This window comes from Zalophus californianus, chromosome 1 (genome assembly GCF_009762305.2).
Source record: "Zalophus californianus isolate mZalCal1 chromosome 1, mZalCal1.pri.v2, whole genome shotgun sequence".
NCBI lineage: Eukaryota > Metazoa > Chordata > Mammalia > Carnivora > Otariidae > Zalophus > Zalophus californianus.
The window spans coordinates 4,499,054-4,512,042 of record NC_045595.1 but is presented as its reverse complement, the minus strand read 5'-3'; the positions used below and the strand labels follow the sequence as shown (position 1 = coordinate 4,512,042).

General features: G+C 49.8%; 1 protein-coding gene across 5 annotated transcripts in view; it reads right to left on the bottom strand.

Moving 5' to 3' along the window:
• Positions 1-4,489: 4,489 nt before the first annotated feature.
• LOC113917388 (long-chain-fatty-acid--CoA ligase ACSBG2-like) overlaps positions 4,490-12,989 on the bottom strand; it is a 37,646-nt gene continuing 29,146 nt past the window's right edge. For 2 of the 5 annotated variants that reach the window (XM_027585145.1, XM_027585147.1), the window contains 7 exons: positions 11,893-12,074; positions 11,525-11,758; positions 9,214-9,461; positions 7,295-7,434; positions 6,896-7,142; positions 5,480-5,588; positions 4,495-4,625 (listed from right to left, as the gene is read on the bottom strand). In XM_027585145.1, the coding sequence (XP_027440946.1) occupies positions 5,515-5,588; positions 6,896-7,142; positions 7,295-7,434; positions 9,214-9,461; positions 11,525-11,758; positions 11,893-12,074 (1,125 nt within the window). In that variant the 3' untranslated portion in view covers positions 4,495-4,625; positions 5,480-5,514. Of the gene's footprint in view, positions 4,626-5,479; positions 5,589-6,895; positions 7,143-7,294; positions 7,435-9,213; positions 9,462-11,524; positions 11,759-11,892; positions 12,075-12,989 lie in introns of all 5 variants that reach the window. The other 3 variants (XM_027585146.1, XM_027585148.1, XM_027585149.1) reach the window with 2 other exon arrangements.

The following is a 12,989-nucleotide window of genomic DNA, read 5'->3' as shown; positions in this document are numbered from 1 at the left end:
CAGGAGGCCACGTACAAAGTCATACCTCGGAGATGAAGAATTGCAAACGACTTACAAGATTTGGCTCCTTTAGATTGGGCAGAAAATCCGGGTACTGTCTTTGGGATTGGATTCTGAGGGTGTTGCCCTAGGGAAGGAAAAATGAGTTTATCAGGATGTGCTGAGTGGAGAGTGTAGATTTATTCGACTAGCCCAAGCAGTCGGGAGTCACTTTGGTTGTTGGCGTGGTTGATTAACTGAGGGCCAGACTCAGTGCTGGCCTTGGTGACTATAGCTGAGAGGCCAGAAGAATCCTGGGTGCAACAAAGAAGGAATCTGAAGAGACAGACCCTGTGCATGAGGCAGCGCATACAGGGGTCCTCACCGCATGGGGTTAGTGAACAGGTGGAAGCAATCTAGATGTCCAGTGACGGGAATGGACGAGTGCCGTGCAAAACCCCTACTCTGGAACACTGTGCAGTAGTTAAATTAAGTGGGGTGGCTATATTCGTCTTTACAGGTAAAAGTGTCTATAGCATATTTTTTAAGTGGGAGAAAAATCAGGTATATGTCTTTTAATATGCCCTTTAAATAATTTATTTTGAAATAATAAATTTGAAGGTCATAGGAGAGTTTCTAAAACAGTATAAAGAGCGCTCTATCCTGTTTATGAAGATCATTTCCTCCATCATCCACTGCCCCCGCCAGATTATCATTAGTCTTTTTCTTTCTTTTTTTTAATTAAGATTTATTTATTTGAGAGAGAGAGAGAAAGAGAGAGGGAGCAGGGGGGAGGGGTGCAGAGGGAGAGAGAGAATCTCAAGCAGACTCCAGGCTGAGCGCTGAGCCCGACACAGGGCTCGATCTCACAACCCTGAGATCATGATCTGAGCCGAAACCAGGAGTCGGACACTTAACTAACTGTGCCACCCAGGTGCCCCTCATTAGTATTTTTCGAGAGTAACCTGCCGGCATTTCCCACAAATGTTCCAGTGTGCACCCCCCAAACAAGGACACTGTCTAAGCGTGTAACCCCCCAGATCAGGAGGTCACGATTACTGCATGACCGTCCAGTCTTCACACCCCATTCGTAGTTTCTTAACTAATCCAGTAAGGTCTTCCTTTCTGGTCCAGGATACAACCCCGGATCATGTGCACTTAGTTGTCAGGTCTCCTCAGACTCCCTTCAATCTGGAATGGGCCTTCACTTGCTGTGTCTTCCCTTCCTGGCCAGTCTTGAAGAGCATGGGCCTTACATTCTGCAGAGTGAGCCCCAGCTTGGGTTCACCTGCTGTTTCCTCTTGACCAGACTGGAACCCTGCTTTTGTCCTATAAATGAGCCAACGAGGGTCCGGTGTAGCTGGCCCTGTGTTGTTTACTTCTTCACAACGGTTTGGGACCTGCTAGCTCAAAAGCCCTCTGGTGCTGAACCCCATTTTATTCTTTAACTTGGAAAAAAAAAGATGATTTTCCAGATCTCAAGGGTATATTAAGTTATATTGATCATTATACACTATTGGAAGGGAAAGATGGTAGCAAACTTGGTTTCTTACACATCCAGTTTAAAATATATCTAAAGGAAGCATATTTTTAGCCATTTGGAGCCTGCCTGCTTTGTGTATCTCTTGAAACTGCACCCAGCATGCGCCATATAGAAAACAAACCCTAGAGCTATAACAGAGCCCAGGACACTGTGCCCTTTGGGGCTCTCTGGCCCACAGACACCTAGACAAATAAGCCCCCTTCCCCCTGGGGCATGAGGGTGGGGCCTTGCCCTCCCCACCTCCTGGGTAGTAGGCTCTGCGCTGTTGCTGCTGGGAAGGCTCACTCTGTGAGGGACTTCCCCTGCATGCGAACCGAAGCGCTGCCCAAGTAAAACTGCCGTCACCTTGTGGTCACGCTCAGGCCCCCAATCCCTGCGACTCACTACAGCTTTCTTGGAAAGAATATGACAGAAACCATGCTGTGTTCCTTTTAGTGCAGTTATCAGGAGGTGACAAAAACCGTGACCACCTGGTCAAGTTGGTGTCTTTCAGGTTCCCGCACCTTAAATTTATCTTTTCCTGCTGTTATAGCCGATCAGAATTTTCTGGGGAGGTATTATGAGATTATACCAATTATCTCCCGAGCATCAAAGCTCCAGCCAGTGACCTTGGTATCCACTACCGGCTCCCGTATCGTGATTGCCAAACACAGACTTTCTCTTCCCATCATTCCTTCTGTGGTATTTGGGACTTTGTCTTACAATAATGACAACCAGTTACTCAGTGGGCTGGAATCTGTTACTCTCATTATTTGCGTTGGTATGCAAATTGCCCCCGTGTGGCCAGTGGAAAGCCTTTCAGGGCTGGTTCCTCTGGCTCTTTGACAGGTACCACCTTTTTTTTTTTTTGAACACTGTTTTACTTTCTGACACAAGCTATTCCAGGCCCCTCTTTCACAGTCCCTGTCTTAGCCCTGGAATCAGACACTTCCCCAAACATGCCTGGTTCCTTTTAGCCGTAGGTGGGATTTAGAAACCAAGATCTGGGCACTCAGCGTGCCCACTGCGGCCAGGCCCTCAGAGCAGACAGAGATAGAAAACGTACGTGTGTATGTATGTCTGTGTATATATATGCCCACGACTGAGTGTGTTTGTACACAGACATAGGTAGATATATTTATTTATAACACACATCCACAGTTCTGTGTCTGTAAATATATTATAAAACCATGAGTCTCTACAGTATCTCCAATCCAAATGGAATACCCCATGGTTCTTTCTAACCTTTTCCTAAATTTCTTCTCTGCCAGTGAGAAACTTAGCTCCCACTTTTTAAAAATCTATTTACTTATTGGCTCAATGTGTCCAGCCTCCCGACCACACTGTTCCTCTCTTCATCCTGCGAGCCCTCGGTTCCCCTCTGTTCCGCAGTCTTGGCCTCTAAGCCTGCCCCCTGCCTCTTCATGCAGCCACCCGCCCTGCCCCGTCCCCACGTTCTCAACCACTGTGCTAACTTGCCCCTGCCTGGAAGAAAAAAATGTCCTTTATATATTTTTATATGCAAAAATGAATTCTCCCCTCCCTACCACATACACACACACACACACACACACACACACACATTTTTTTCAATAGTGACATACATATATATTTATAGTCAATTCTTGTCATTTGTGATATTTATGTTTATAAAAATGCTGTGAACACGGAGTTATTGAAAATAAGTGAACCACTGCTCTTAATAAGAGTCAAGTTCTTGGCAGCCTCTGGTCACAATATTTTTATCAACTGATTGCTATCTAACCTTGGTTATGTGTGTTTTCTGTTCAGGGACACCTTATTTAATACACACTGTTGCTTCAGTAGCATTGAACTTAACGGCCAACAGCACTATCATTCGCACCTGAATGAAGTTAATCTAACACCTATATTTTTTTCCCCTGGGCTCATCATGGCCGCCTTGTACTCAGGAACACTAGACAGCATTTCGGCATTAGACTTGGGGGCCCTTCCGACAGTGCCATCACTCAACAAAAAATGCAAAAACATGATGCTAAATAGATCCTCAGAAGGGCGTGCGTTTACAGCATGAGCTGAAGCAAGAAGGCAGGCCAGCACTGTGTTTGGCCTCAGCTGGGATTCAGATTTTTCACCACTCTGTGCGTGTCCACAGACAACCACAGATGTTCCGGGGGCATTGATTTGGGGTTACAAATAAATTTTAGTGAGCAGGAAAACTTGCAAATACAGAATCTGGAAAAAAAATAAAAAGGAGGATAGACTGTATTTACATTTAAAAAAAAACCCTAAAAGCCTACCAGGTAGATGAGGAAGGGCATCAAAAATGACATTAGCCTATGTGCATTGCTTAATGTTTTTTGGGGGGTTTTTTTGCAAGGAGAATGTCTTCATACATTTCCAATCTATTTATAATTTTATATTTTAAAAAGAAAAGGCGGCCTGGACTGCCTCTGGGTATCTAGAGATAACCTTAAAAGACTGGAAATGTTCTTTCTCCTGTCCTCATAGGCTGTCCTTCTGTGGCCTGGGAAGTGTCCTTTCCACTGATCTTTCAGGAACCAGCACTGTGGATTTGCCGTATCAGTGTTGGTTTGCCTGTGCGTGGACTTTTGGCTGAAAGAGGAATGAACTTCTGTCTTCTTTAAGTTGCTGTTACTATGGGCCTTACGACAACAGCAAAACTCATCTGCACAGATGGGGTTTATCGAGAACCATAGCTGTTAACCAAGACTGATGGGGGCTTTGATGGAAACAGTTTACCTGTAATGAGGGGTTTTGGGCATCGGACGCAGCACACCATTTGCCTTCTCAATGCCCCTTCCTCTGGGAAGGTGTGAGTCTTCAACAGCTGTTGAACAGTTGGGAATTTTTACAGATTCCCACCCCCCTCCAGACACAGAAGGTCGAACTCACATAACTAGTCAGAATTTGAACCTAGAACTGATTTCAGAGCCTGAACTTCTCAACAAAGGACAAAATGTTTGAATCTGGAGCCAAAAATCAGGACATGGGATGCTGAAGTGCTTTATTATCAGAACTTGTTGGGAGGGTTTCCAAGTTGCTTCCAGGAAGACCAGTTGATTTGGGGACCCACTTCTTCAAACTTGTGAAGGCTTTTCTTTCTGATGTCTCAGTCAGTCCTCTGGGGAGAAAAAAAAAATCTAATTGGAACCCACAAGATGAGATCTTTCTTCCAAAACAAGCAGTTCTTTATACACCTCCCCAAAAGCTTCCCTGGGATCATGCCTTGAAGGTTCATAGGAATTCAGAGATCTGTGATGATCCAGTACGACTGGGGTCCTTGTAAAAAGAAGGGGGGGCAATATGGACACAGGCAGGGCATCTACAAGCCAAGGAGAGAGGCCTCAGAAGAAGCCAACCAGCCAGTACCTTGCGCTTGGACTTGCAGAAAATAAATTCCTGTGGTGGAAGCGCGTGAGTCTGGGGTACCTTTTGGCTGCAGCCCTAGCAAGCTAATGTGGGTGAGTTGGCTGGGGGCGTCAGAAGACAATGATTTGACCACAAAAGGATTACCAGGGGCCTTTGGGACAACTGAAAATTTATTCTACTATCCACCTGCTCTTGCATCTAGCTGGAGTCCCCCCAAACCTATCAGTGACTCTGCCTTAGGGGGCCTCCTCTGGATGAGATCTGGGGAGAGGAGAGGAACAGGGGTGGGTGGGTGGGAATTGTTCAAATCCCAATCCCTTGCCCTCTGTGATGGGCCAACACGCCCCATTCCTTGGGTCCCTGGCAGGTAGCACTTTTCCCCACCAAAGTTTCTGACAAAGGCCTGCTCCAGAGAAGCCGCGGTATACCATGTGGGCATTTTTCTGGTAGAGAAAGCATGAGTTGAGACCAGGCCTAGAATCCCTGGCAACCAAACGTGCATTTGTGTGCAGTCTCTGCAGCTCTGCTCACAGACCTGCCTGCCACACAGGGGAGACCACCTCTGTTGGACTCGTTCAAGGCCCGGCCCAGCAAAGCCAATCTCACCGTTGGGACAGCCAAGAGCAGCTCCACCAGAGAAGTCAGTGGTAGAATTTTTCAATTTGCTTTTTGTATTTCTGGGTGACAAAATGTCTCCGAATCTTTGTCGCTGGACCTATCGAGAAGGGAGAGACCAGTTCAGATGTGGGGATGAAATAAAAGTCCACGTGTCCCGTGTGTGGGCAACAGGGTCCCGGGACTGGGGCAGCCCGGGGCTGGCTGGGGCTGGCTCTGCCATTGACTTCGTGGGTGCACTGCCTTCACCATCAGTGTGGGGAGGATGGAACCCTCCCTTCGCCCCGGGCTGTGAGGTGAGGACCGTGTGAGCCAGCAGGCAGACAGCATGCCAAACTCTGTGCCTCATATGGACGGTGCACCCCACGAAGGGGGCATGCCATCCCCTGATTTTACAGGTGAGGAAACGGGCTCAGAGAGGGCCAGTTGCTCTGAGCTGACCCAGAATGTGCAGGCAGGGGCAAAACTTGAACTCAGGCCCTGATCCACGCCCCAGGCTGCTCACAGGCTCTGGGTCACCGTGGGGTTCAGGCTTCCCCAGCTGTGTCCTGAGCAGCCCCACGAGGACTGCATTTTCAACTTGTGGTTGAAAGAACCAAGGATCGGGGGAACAAGTAGACTTGGAGGGGACAGGATTTGAGCCCAAGTTGTTGGAGGCTGCGTGCTCCCGTCACTCTAACTCTGTGGTCCATGCCATCAGATTACAGCTGAGTGCTGAGAGCAAGCCCCAGAAAGGACATTGAGGGAAAGCAAGACCCCCACCCACCGTGGAGTGAGCCCTCCCCTCATGGGGCAGACAGACAAAGATCAGTTAATACGTAGGGTAATTTCAGACTATGATGTGTTATGGGGGCAAGATGGCGGCAGTATAGGAGGTGGGATGGTGAGCTACAGGGCTGCTCTATTAAGGGCAATGGTGAGTCACGTTAGCCAGGATGGTCAGAGAAGGCCGCTCGAGGGAGTGGCCGTTAGGGTGAGACGTGGACAATGAGAAGGAGCCAAAGAATTGAGGGGGGAGGGCATTCCAGGCAAAGGGAGCAGCAGGTGCAAAGGCCTGAGGCGGAGCTGTGCCTGGAGAGTTGTGAGAACAGCGCAGAAGCCTGTGGAGTTGGGGCAGAGTAAGTGAAAAGGAGAGGTCAACAGGAGAGAGATCATGCAGAGCCCTAATGAGGAGTTTGGCTTTTATTCCCGGAGCAGGGGGTGTGCTGCCCTGGGGAGAAGGGACGTGTGTGTGTGTGTGTGTGTGTGTGTGTGTGTGTGTGGTGGGGGAGCTGTGCACCAATGAGCTGGAAGTGGACCCTCAGACCACCAGACAAGGGCACATCTCCTCAGTTCCCATGTGGCCCTGGACATTAGCAAGGGACCAGCCTCCAAGTGCCAAGGCCACCTGCTCTCCAGGCTGCTCACCCATCTCTCCATTTTGGACAGAAAAGTCCTTCTCCAGGATGACCCACTTATGGATCCTCTGTGCATTGGAAATGGCTTCCTGATTCACAGCATCTATGCCTTGCTGGATGGCCCTATAGACCAGGGGGTCCTTCAGCTCCAAAATCTCAGAGACGGTGGACACATGGCTTCCCAGGTTCCGGCAGAAGTGGATGGCCTCCAAGCTTAACTTGTCCAGTGGCTCTCCGTTCATCTCGTCGACCTCACACTGCCCCCAGACACCCTCGTCACCACACCCAATGACCACACACACTCCCTGGCCACACCTGAGGACCAGGAAGTGGGTCTCAAACCCACAGGGGTGCACCCTCTGGACCCTGGGGCAGAGACCCCCCCAGCAGGACCACAAACCCTCGTTACCTTCAGCGTCAGCAGGATGCTCAGAAACTTTGCCCTATCTCCCACTAACAGGGCATTACTGATTATGGGAATCTTCTCTTTAACCAAGTTCTCAATGGGAATAGGGGCCACGTTCTCACCGCCGGCCATGACAAGGATTTCTGGAACAAAGCATGGTTCAGTGAGGGTTCAACCGTGACAGTACAAAAGCCTTACCCCCTCAAGGATCAGAGGGGACAGATGCTGACACAGATGACTGCTCACTTAGAAAACCCCAGAAGCAGAGGAGGCTCCCTGCCCATGGCCAGAACTCCCACCATGCCCTTCTCCAAGCCACAGACCCAGCATCACTCTGCTCCCCCTCCCCTGTCTCCTTAAAATTCCCATCAGATATCCAAAGTCCTATGCATTTCACTTGGACAGCACTGTATTAATCCACTGCCTGTTTCTTGGTCCTCTGTACCCTGTTCCAAGCCCTCAAAAATTTTGCTTGGAAGATAGTGCAGTGCTTCTGGCCATGCCCCATCTCTGTCTCCTGATTTTTCTACCACTTGGCAACACCAGAAGAAACCTTTAAGAGAATTGTGTCACTTTTCCCCCCAGCCTCTCAAATTCTCCAAGAGCTCCTTCTCTTACCCCAGATCTGTTCACTTGCTCTTTCATCTAAGGATGCTGGCTGCCTCCTATCCCACCCACCCAAACTCTCTGTCTTATCCCATGATCTTTCAACTGTAGTAGTTGGCAGTGGTAATTATATGTAGTAGTTAAGGCAGTGGTAGTTATATGATTGCCATGGACACCTGTGGTGGTGTCTGCCAGTGACTCAGGTATCCAGCCCTGCTGTTTGTTAGGGAACTCTTCCCTCTGTCTCAAACACTCGTGGTTTGGGCAAGGACTGCAAGGATGAGCATGTGACCAGGTCCGACCGGCCAGCACACTCCGTTCTCTGCAGAGATTCATCTTGAGATGGGATCCGGTGAGAGCCAGACCTAAAACTTTGGCTGTGCCTTGGTGGTTAGGGGACTAGACTGTTGGCAGCCATCTTGTCACCAAATGGGAAAAGCCTCTCCAAGAACGGCCCCAACACCAAGGACAGCTCAGTAAGGGAAGGATAAAGCAATTCCTTTGCTGTTAATTGGGCACCTGGGTCCAGCCGAGCCTGAAGTGAGACCTCTTGGACTTCTCCATTTTTGAGCCAATAGTTTCTCTTTTTCGCTCACACCTATTTCAGAAGGCTTTTCTGTCGCTTATCACGGAAAGGATACTAACCTAGCCCACTTACTGGAAAAGTTACTGCCTATGTCGGGCTCACTGCCAAATGCTCTGTCTACATCAGAGGTCAGGAAACTGCAGCCTCTGAATCAAATCCAACCTTCCATGGGTTTGTATGGCCATGAGCTAGAAATGGTTTTTATTTTTACATGGTTGGAAGGAAATCCCAAGCATAATAGTATTTGGGACACGTGAGAATTATATGAATGACATCAGTGTGGGCACATGGCCACGTCCATTTGTCTATTAGGTGTCCGTGGCTGCCTCTGTGCCACCCTGGCTGGGCTGAGCAGCTGTGATCCTGCAGATCCCAAAAATATTTACTCTCAGGCCCTCTGCAGGAAGAGTCGGCTTATCCCTGTTCTATAGCATCTCAGTGAATCCTCACTTGTTATAATCCTGTAGATTATTATGCTCCCCGAGCTACAGGGGAGGAGACAGGTTTCAGGACTCACGTGGGTATCTTCCCTAGGGCCCTTCTGACGGGGGGCCAAATGCCAGGCACAGGGGAAGAGCTGGATTCTGTGGAGGGCGGTGTCTCTGTGAATCTGTGTGGGGGCCCCCCGTGGAAGGTGGGGGGCCGGGAGCCTCCGTGCTGGTGCACTAGGCCCTTCAGCGTTCAGGGTGGGCCTGCCCACAGGAAGCTCCTGAAGAGCCAGCCCCAGTACCTTTGATGCGGCCTGTGATATAGAGGAAGCCCTGGTTGTCCATGTGGCCCAGGTCCCCGGTGTGTAGCCAGCCTTCCTCATCGATGACCTCCGTGGTCTCGTCTTCCATTTCCAGATAGCCCATGAAGACGTGCCGACCCCAGATGCAGATCTCCCCGATGCCTTCTTTGCTCTGCTGGTACAGCATGTTCTTACACCCAGCCATGATTTTGCCACAGCTGCCAGGGAGTGGGAGGGGGAAACCAGGGCTCAGGGAGACAAGATCACCCACCCAGGTCAGCCTGGGTCCACAGCCCGGGCTCCCCCTTGGGTTCTGCTGCTCTCACCCTCTCCAGGACCCAGTGGGCATGAGGAGGTGTACAGATAGTTCCAAGAAAAATAAATACAAATGGGTTTTGAAACGTATGCAAAGAGTTTTTTTCAACTTCATTCTTGACAAAAGGAACGTATATGAAAGTTGTGTTGAGGTACCCTTTTTTTTTTTTACCAACTGGTTTGGCACCGTGGATGATGTGCATGCAGTGTTAGTTTCGGCATTGTTTGTGGTGACCCATGATGGAGAATAAGCCATAAGTATCCACCAGTAAGAGGACCAGTTAAGTAAATGATGGTGCGTGCACCGAGGGGGACACACTGCAGCTGTTAAGATGGGGCAGGTGCTTCCTATAGGGAACATTCTCTACAAGATAGGAATCTCTCACCAGCCAAATCCTTTTGATTCCTGAGCTCGGATGATGTGAATCAAGACTGGTTGGAAGTTCGTATTACAAACCCGGATAATGAAGGACACGGGGTTATCTGACCTCATTTGGTTCCTGAGCTCCAGATAGCAAGTAATAGTTCAGGAAGGATGAGTTTTGTGTTCATTTTAACATGGAAAATGCTTTTGTTGAAAAGCATATATGTCCATGCACTGCTTATGCCAGCTTAGCTCAAGAGCGATGGTGTGGTGGTTTGGCCACTGGGAGGGTGTTAGGGGTTGAGTTGTGCCCCTCCCTCCCATCATATGTGGTACTGCGAACCCCCAGCACCTCAGAATATGACCAGAGCTGGAAACAGGATCATTGCAGATGTAATGAGTTAAATTAAGATGAGGTCATACTGGAGTAGGGTGGCCCCAAATCCAGTCTGCCTGGTGTCCTTACAAAAAGGGGAAGTTTTTATTTCAGACACGCACACGGGGAGAACCACATGAAGATGAAGGCAGAGATACGGGGGGTATGTCTACAAGGCCAGGAACACCAGAGATGGCCAGCGACGGCCACACGCCAGGGGAGAGACCGGGACAGATTCTCCCTCACCCTCTCGATGAACCAGCCTGCCCACACCTTGATCTTGGACCTCTGTTCTCCAGAATTGTAAGAAAAATTTTTTGTTGTTTAAGTTTTGGGGAACTTTGTTAAGGTGGCCTTAGCAGGCTCCCCTGGAGATGTGGGGTGGGGGGGTGGCCGCTTTTCACTGTGTCATTTTATGCCTTCTGAGTTTTTGGACATGGACATGTATTCCTCATTGAAAAACACTATTTAAAGATGGAGGCTGGAGCTTGTACCTTTCCTCCAGGGTTGGAGCAAGGTCACTTCTCTTTAGGAAGGGACCACTCTTTGGTTTTGGAAAAACTTCAGTGGGCATTTGGGTTATGCAAAAAAATAGACCTCAGATGGGATGATGGAGTGGGGACCAGGGGACGCTGAGGTGTAAATCTCCCCCCACAAGGCAAAGTAAGAGGCAGGAGATGGTTCTGCCATATTGGGAAGACTGAACTTAGTTCAAAGGCAGTTAGAACCTGACCAAGCCTGAGAGGAGAGCTGGACTTGGAATGTGCCAGCAGGGAGGGGGTTGGGGAGAGACAGTGGCAGGCCTTGTGGCTGTCAGACCCAGAGAGTGAGCTCGTCTTTGGTATTCTTCCTGCTTCTGTGTCCCTTGGGGCTCACTGCTTGCAGCCTGGAGCCAGCTGAGTTTGGGAGAAAGCTAGAAAGGGCCCGTGAACGTGTTTGAGATGGAGCATGGTGGAGATGAAGGGTCTCAGGTGAACCTGGGGTAGGTGAGCCTTGGGGGGCCTTCTGGAGGCAAAACTCACAGGTGACAATTGGGGAGACCCTGGAACATTCTAAGAGCCCTTGTCCATGGGCTCTTGGACAAATGGGGACTTCCCTCATTGTGAAGATTTAGGGCTTGGAGGCTGGAGAACAGGGGTCATTTTGGAGACTCAGGTCAGGGTTCACCTTAGCCCCGTGGCTCGCCCACCCTCCCACCTTTAACCCCAATACCCCATGCTGCTGGAGGGCTGGGGGTCTTTCCAGGAGGCTGGTACCTGTGAATCTTGTAGTTATTCTGGCTGGGTATGGTGTGGGGTCCTGTGCTTTCAGTCATACCATATATCTCGCTTATCAGCAAGTCCAGGCTTAGGAAGAACTCAGATGTCTCCTGGTCGAGAGGCGCAGCCCCGCTGATAGAAAAGTGGCAGTAATCAAGGCCAAGGTCACTCCTGACTTTGCTGAACACGAGGGACTTCGCCATGCGGTAGCTCATGGGAGTGTCATGTATCCTGTGAAAAAGAATGCCAAGGGCAGCTCAGCAACCATGGAGCCGAACGGGGGTTGGTGGGCACCAGCTGGAGAATGCTGGGCCCCCTGCCCCATGGCCCTCTCCCTGCCTGGCCCCACTGGACCCTCCACGTACCCCAACATCCTTTTTGTATGGACCTTTAAGCCAATAACTCTTCCCCATGAAAACACCTTCTTCCTCAAGCTTGAGAATTTGATACCATTTTCTTTGATCATCTCCTGCATCTTCTCCCAAATTCGGGGCACCCCCAAGAAGGCGGTAGGCTTTACTTCCTGCAGGGTGTTGATCAGGGTACCCTGCAAGGGACCGAGCTGGGTTAGTCACACCTGCATCCTGCCTGGAACCCAGATGTCCGTCTCTCCCCAGCCCGCCAACTTAGCCCCGGAGAAGCTTCTCTTGGCTGACTGGACCAGGGCGAGCCCCCCACCCAAGGGAGCCAACCCACTGGCAGGCTGGTGGCCAATCAGATTTCACTCTCTGGGTGAAATCTAGGGAATTGGTGGAGAACACCCGCCTGGTAACAAAGCCCGACCCAAGGACGCAGAGCACTATTGCACAACTGTTAAAAATGATGTAAGATTTGTTCCCAGACAGATCTGTACGTTCAGTGCAATCCCTTTCAAAATCCAGGCCGACTTTTCCACGTATTGACAAGCCCATCTCAACATTTATATGGAAATGCAGAGGACCTAGAATGACCAAAGCAGTTTTGGAAGAGAAGAACAAAGTGGGAACAATTACTATCCGATTTTGAAATTTATTCTAAAATAGGGTGATTGGCCATCCTGGTTTGCTCAGAACCCAGGGAGGTCCTAGAAGGTGGGATTTTCAGTCATAAAACTGGGAATGTCTCAGGCAAACCAAGGCAACGGGGGCATCGTGCCAGAAAGCCGGAGAAGTCCCGCCGGTGTGGTTTGGGTGTAAGGCTGGACATACGGTTCAACGGGACAGAATAGAAAACCCAAACGTGAGTCTCTACATTTATGAGCAATTCACAGTCAGTGAGAGCGCCCATGAAACTCAGCGGAGGGAAGGCTAGTCCTATCCTGAAAAATAAAAGCAAGAACTCCGTTTAGTGTCTTCTCATTACACGCAAAAGTGAACCAGGATGGAGCCCAGACCCAAGCGTGACAGCTAAAACCAGAGGCTCTATGGGGCGCGCGACAGAGACCTCTGTGGCCCCGGGGGCGGACAAGGGTCTCTTGCATATG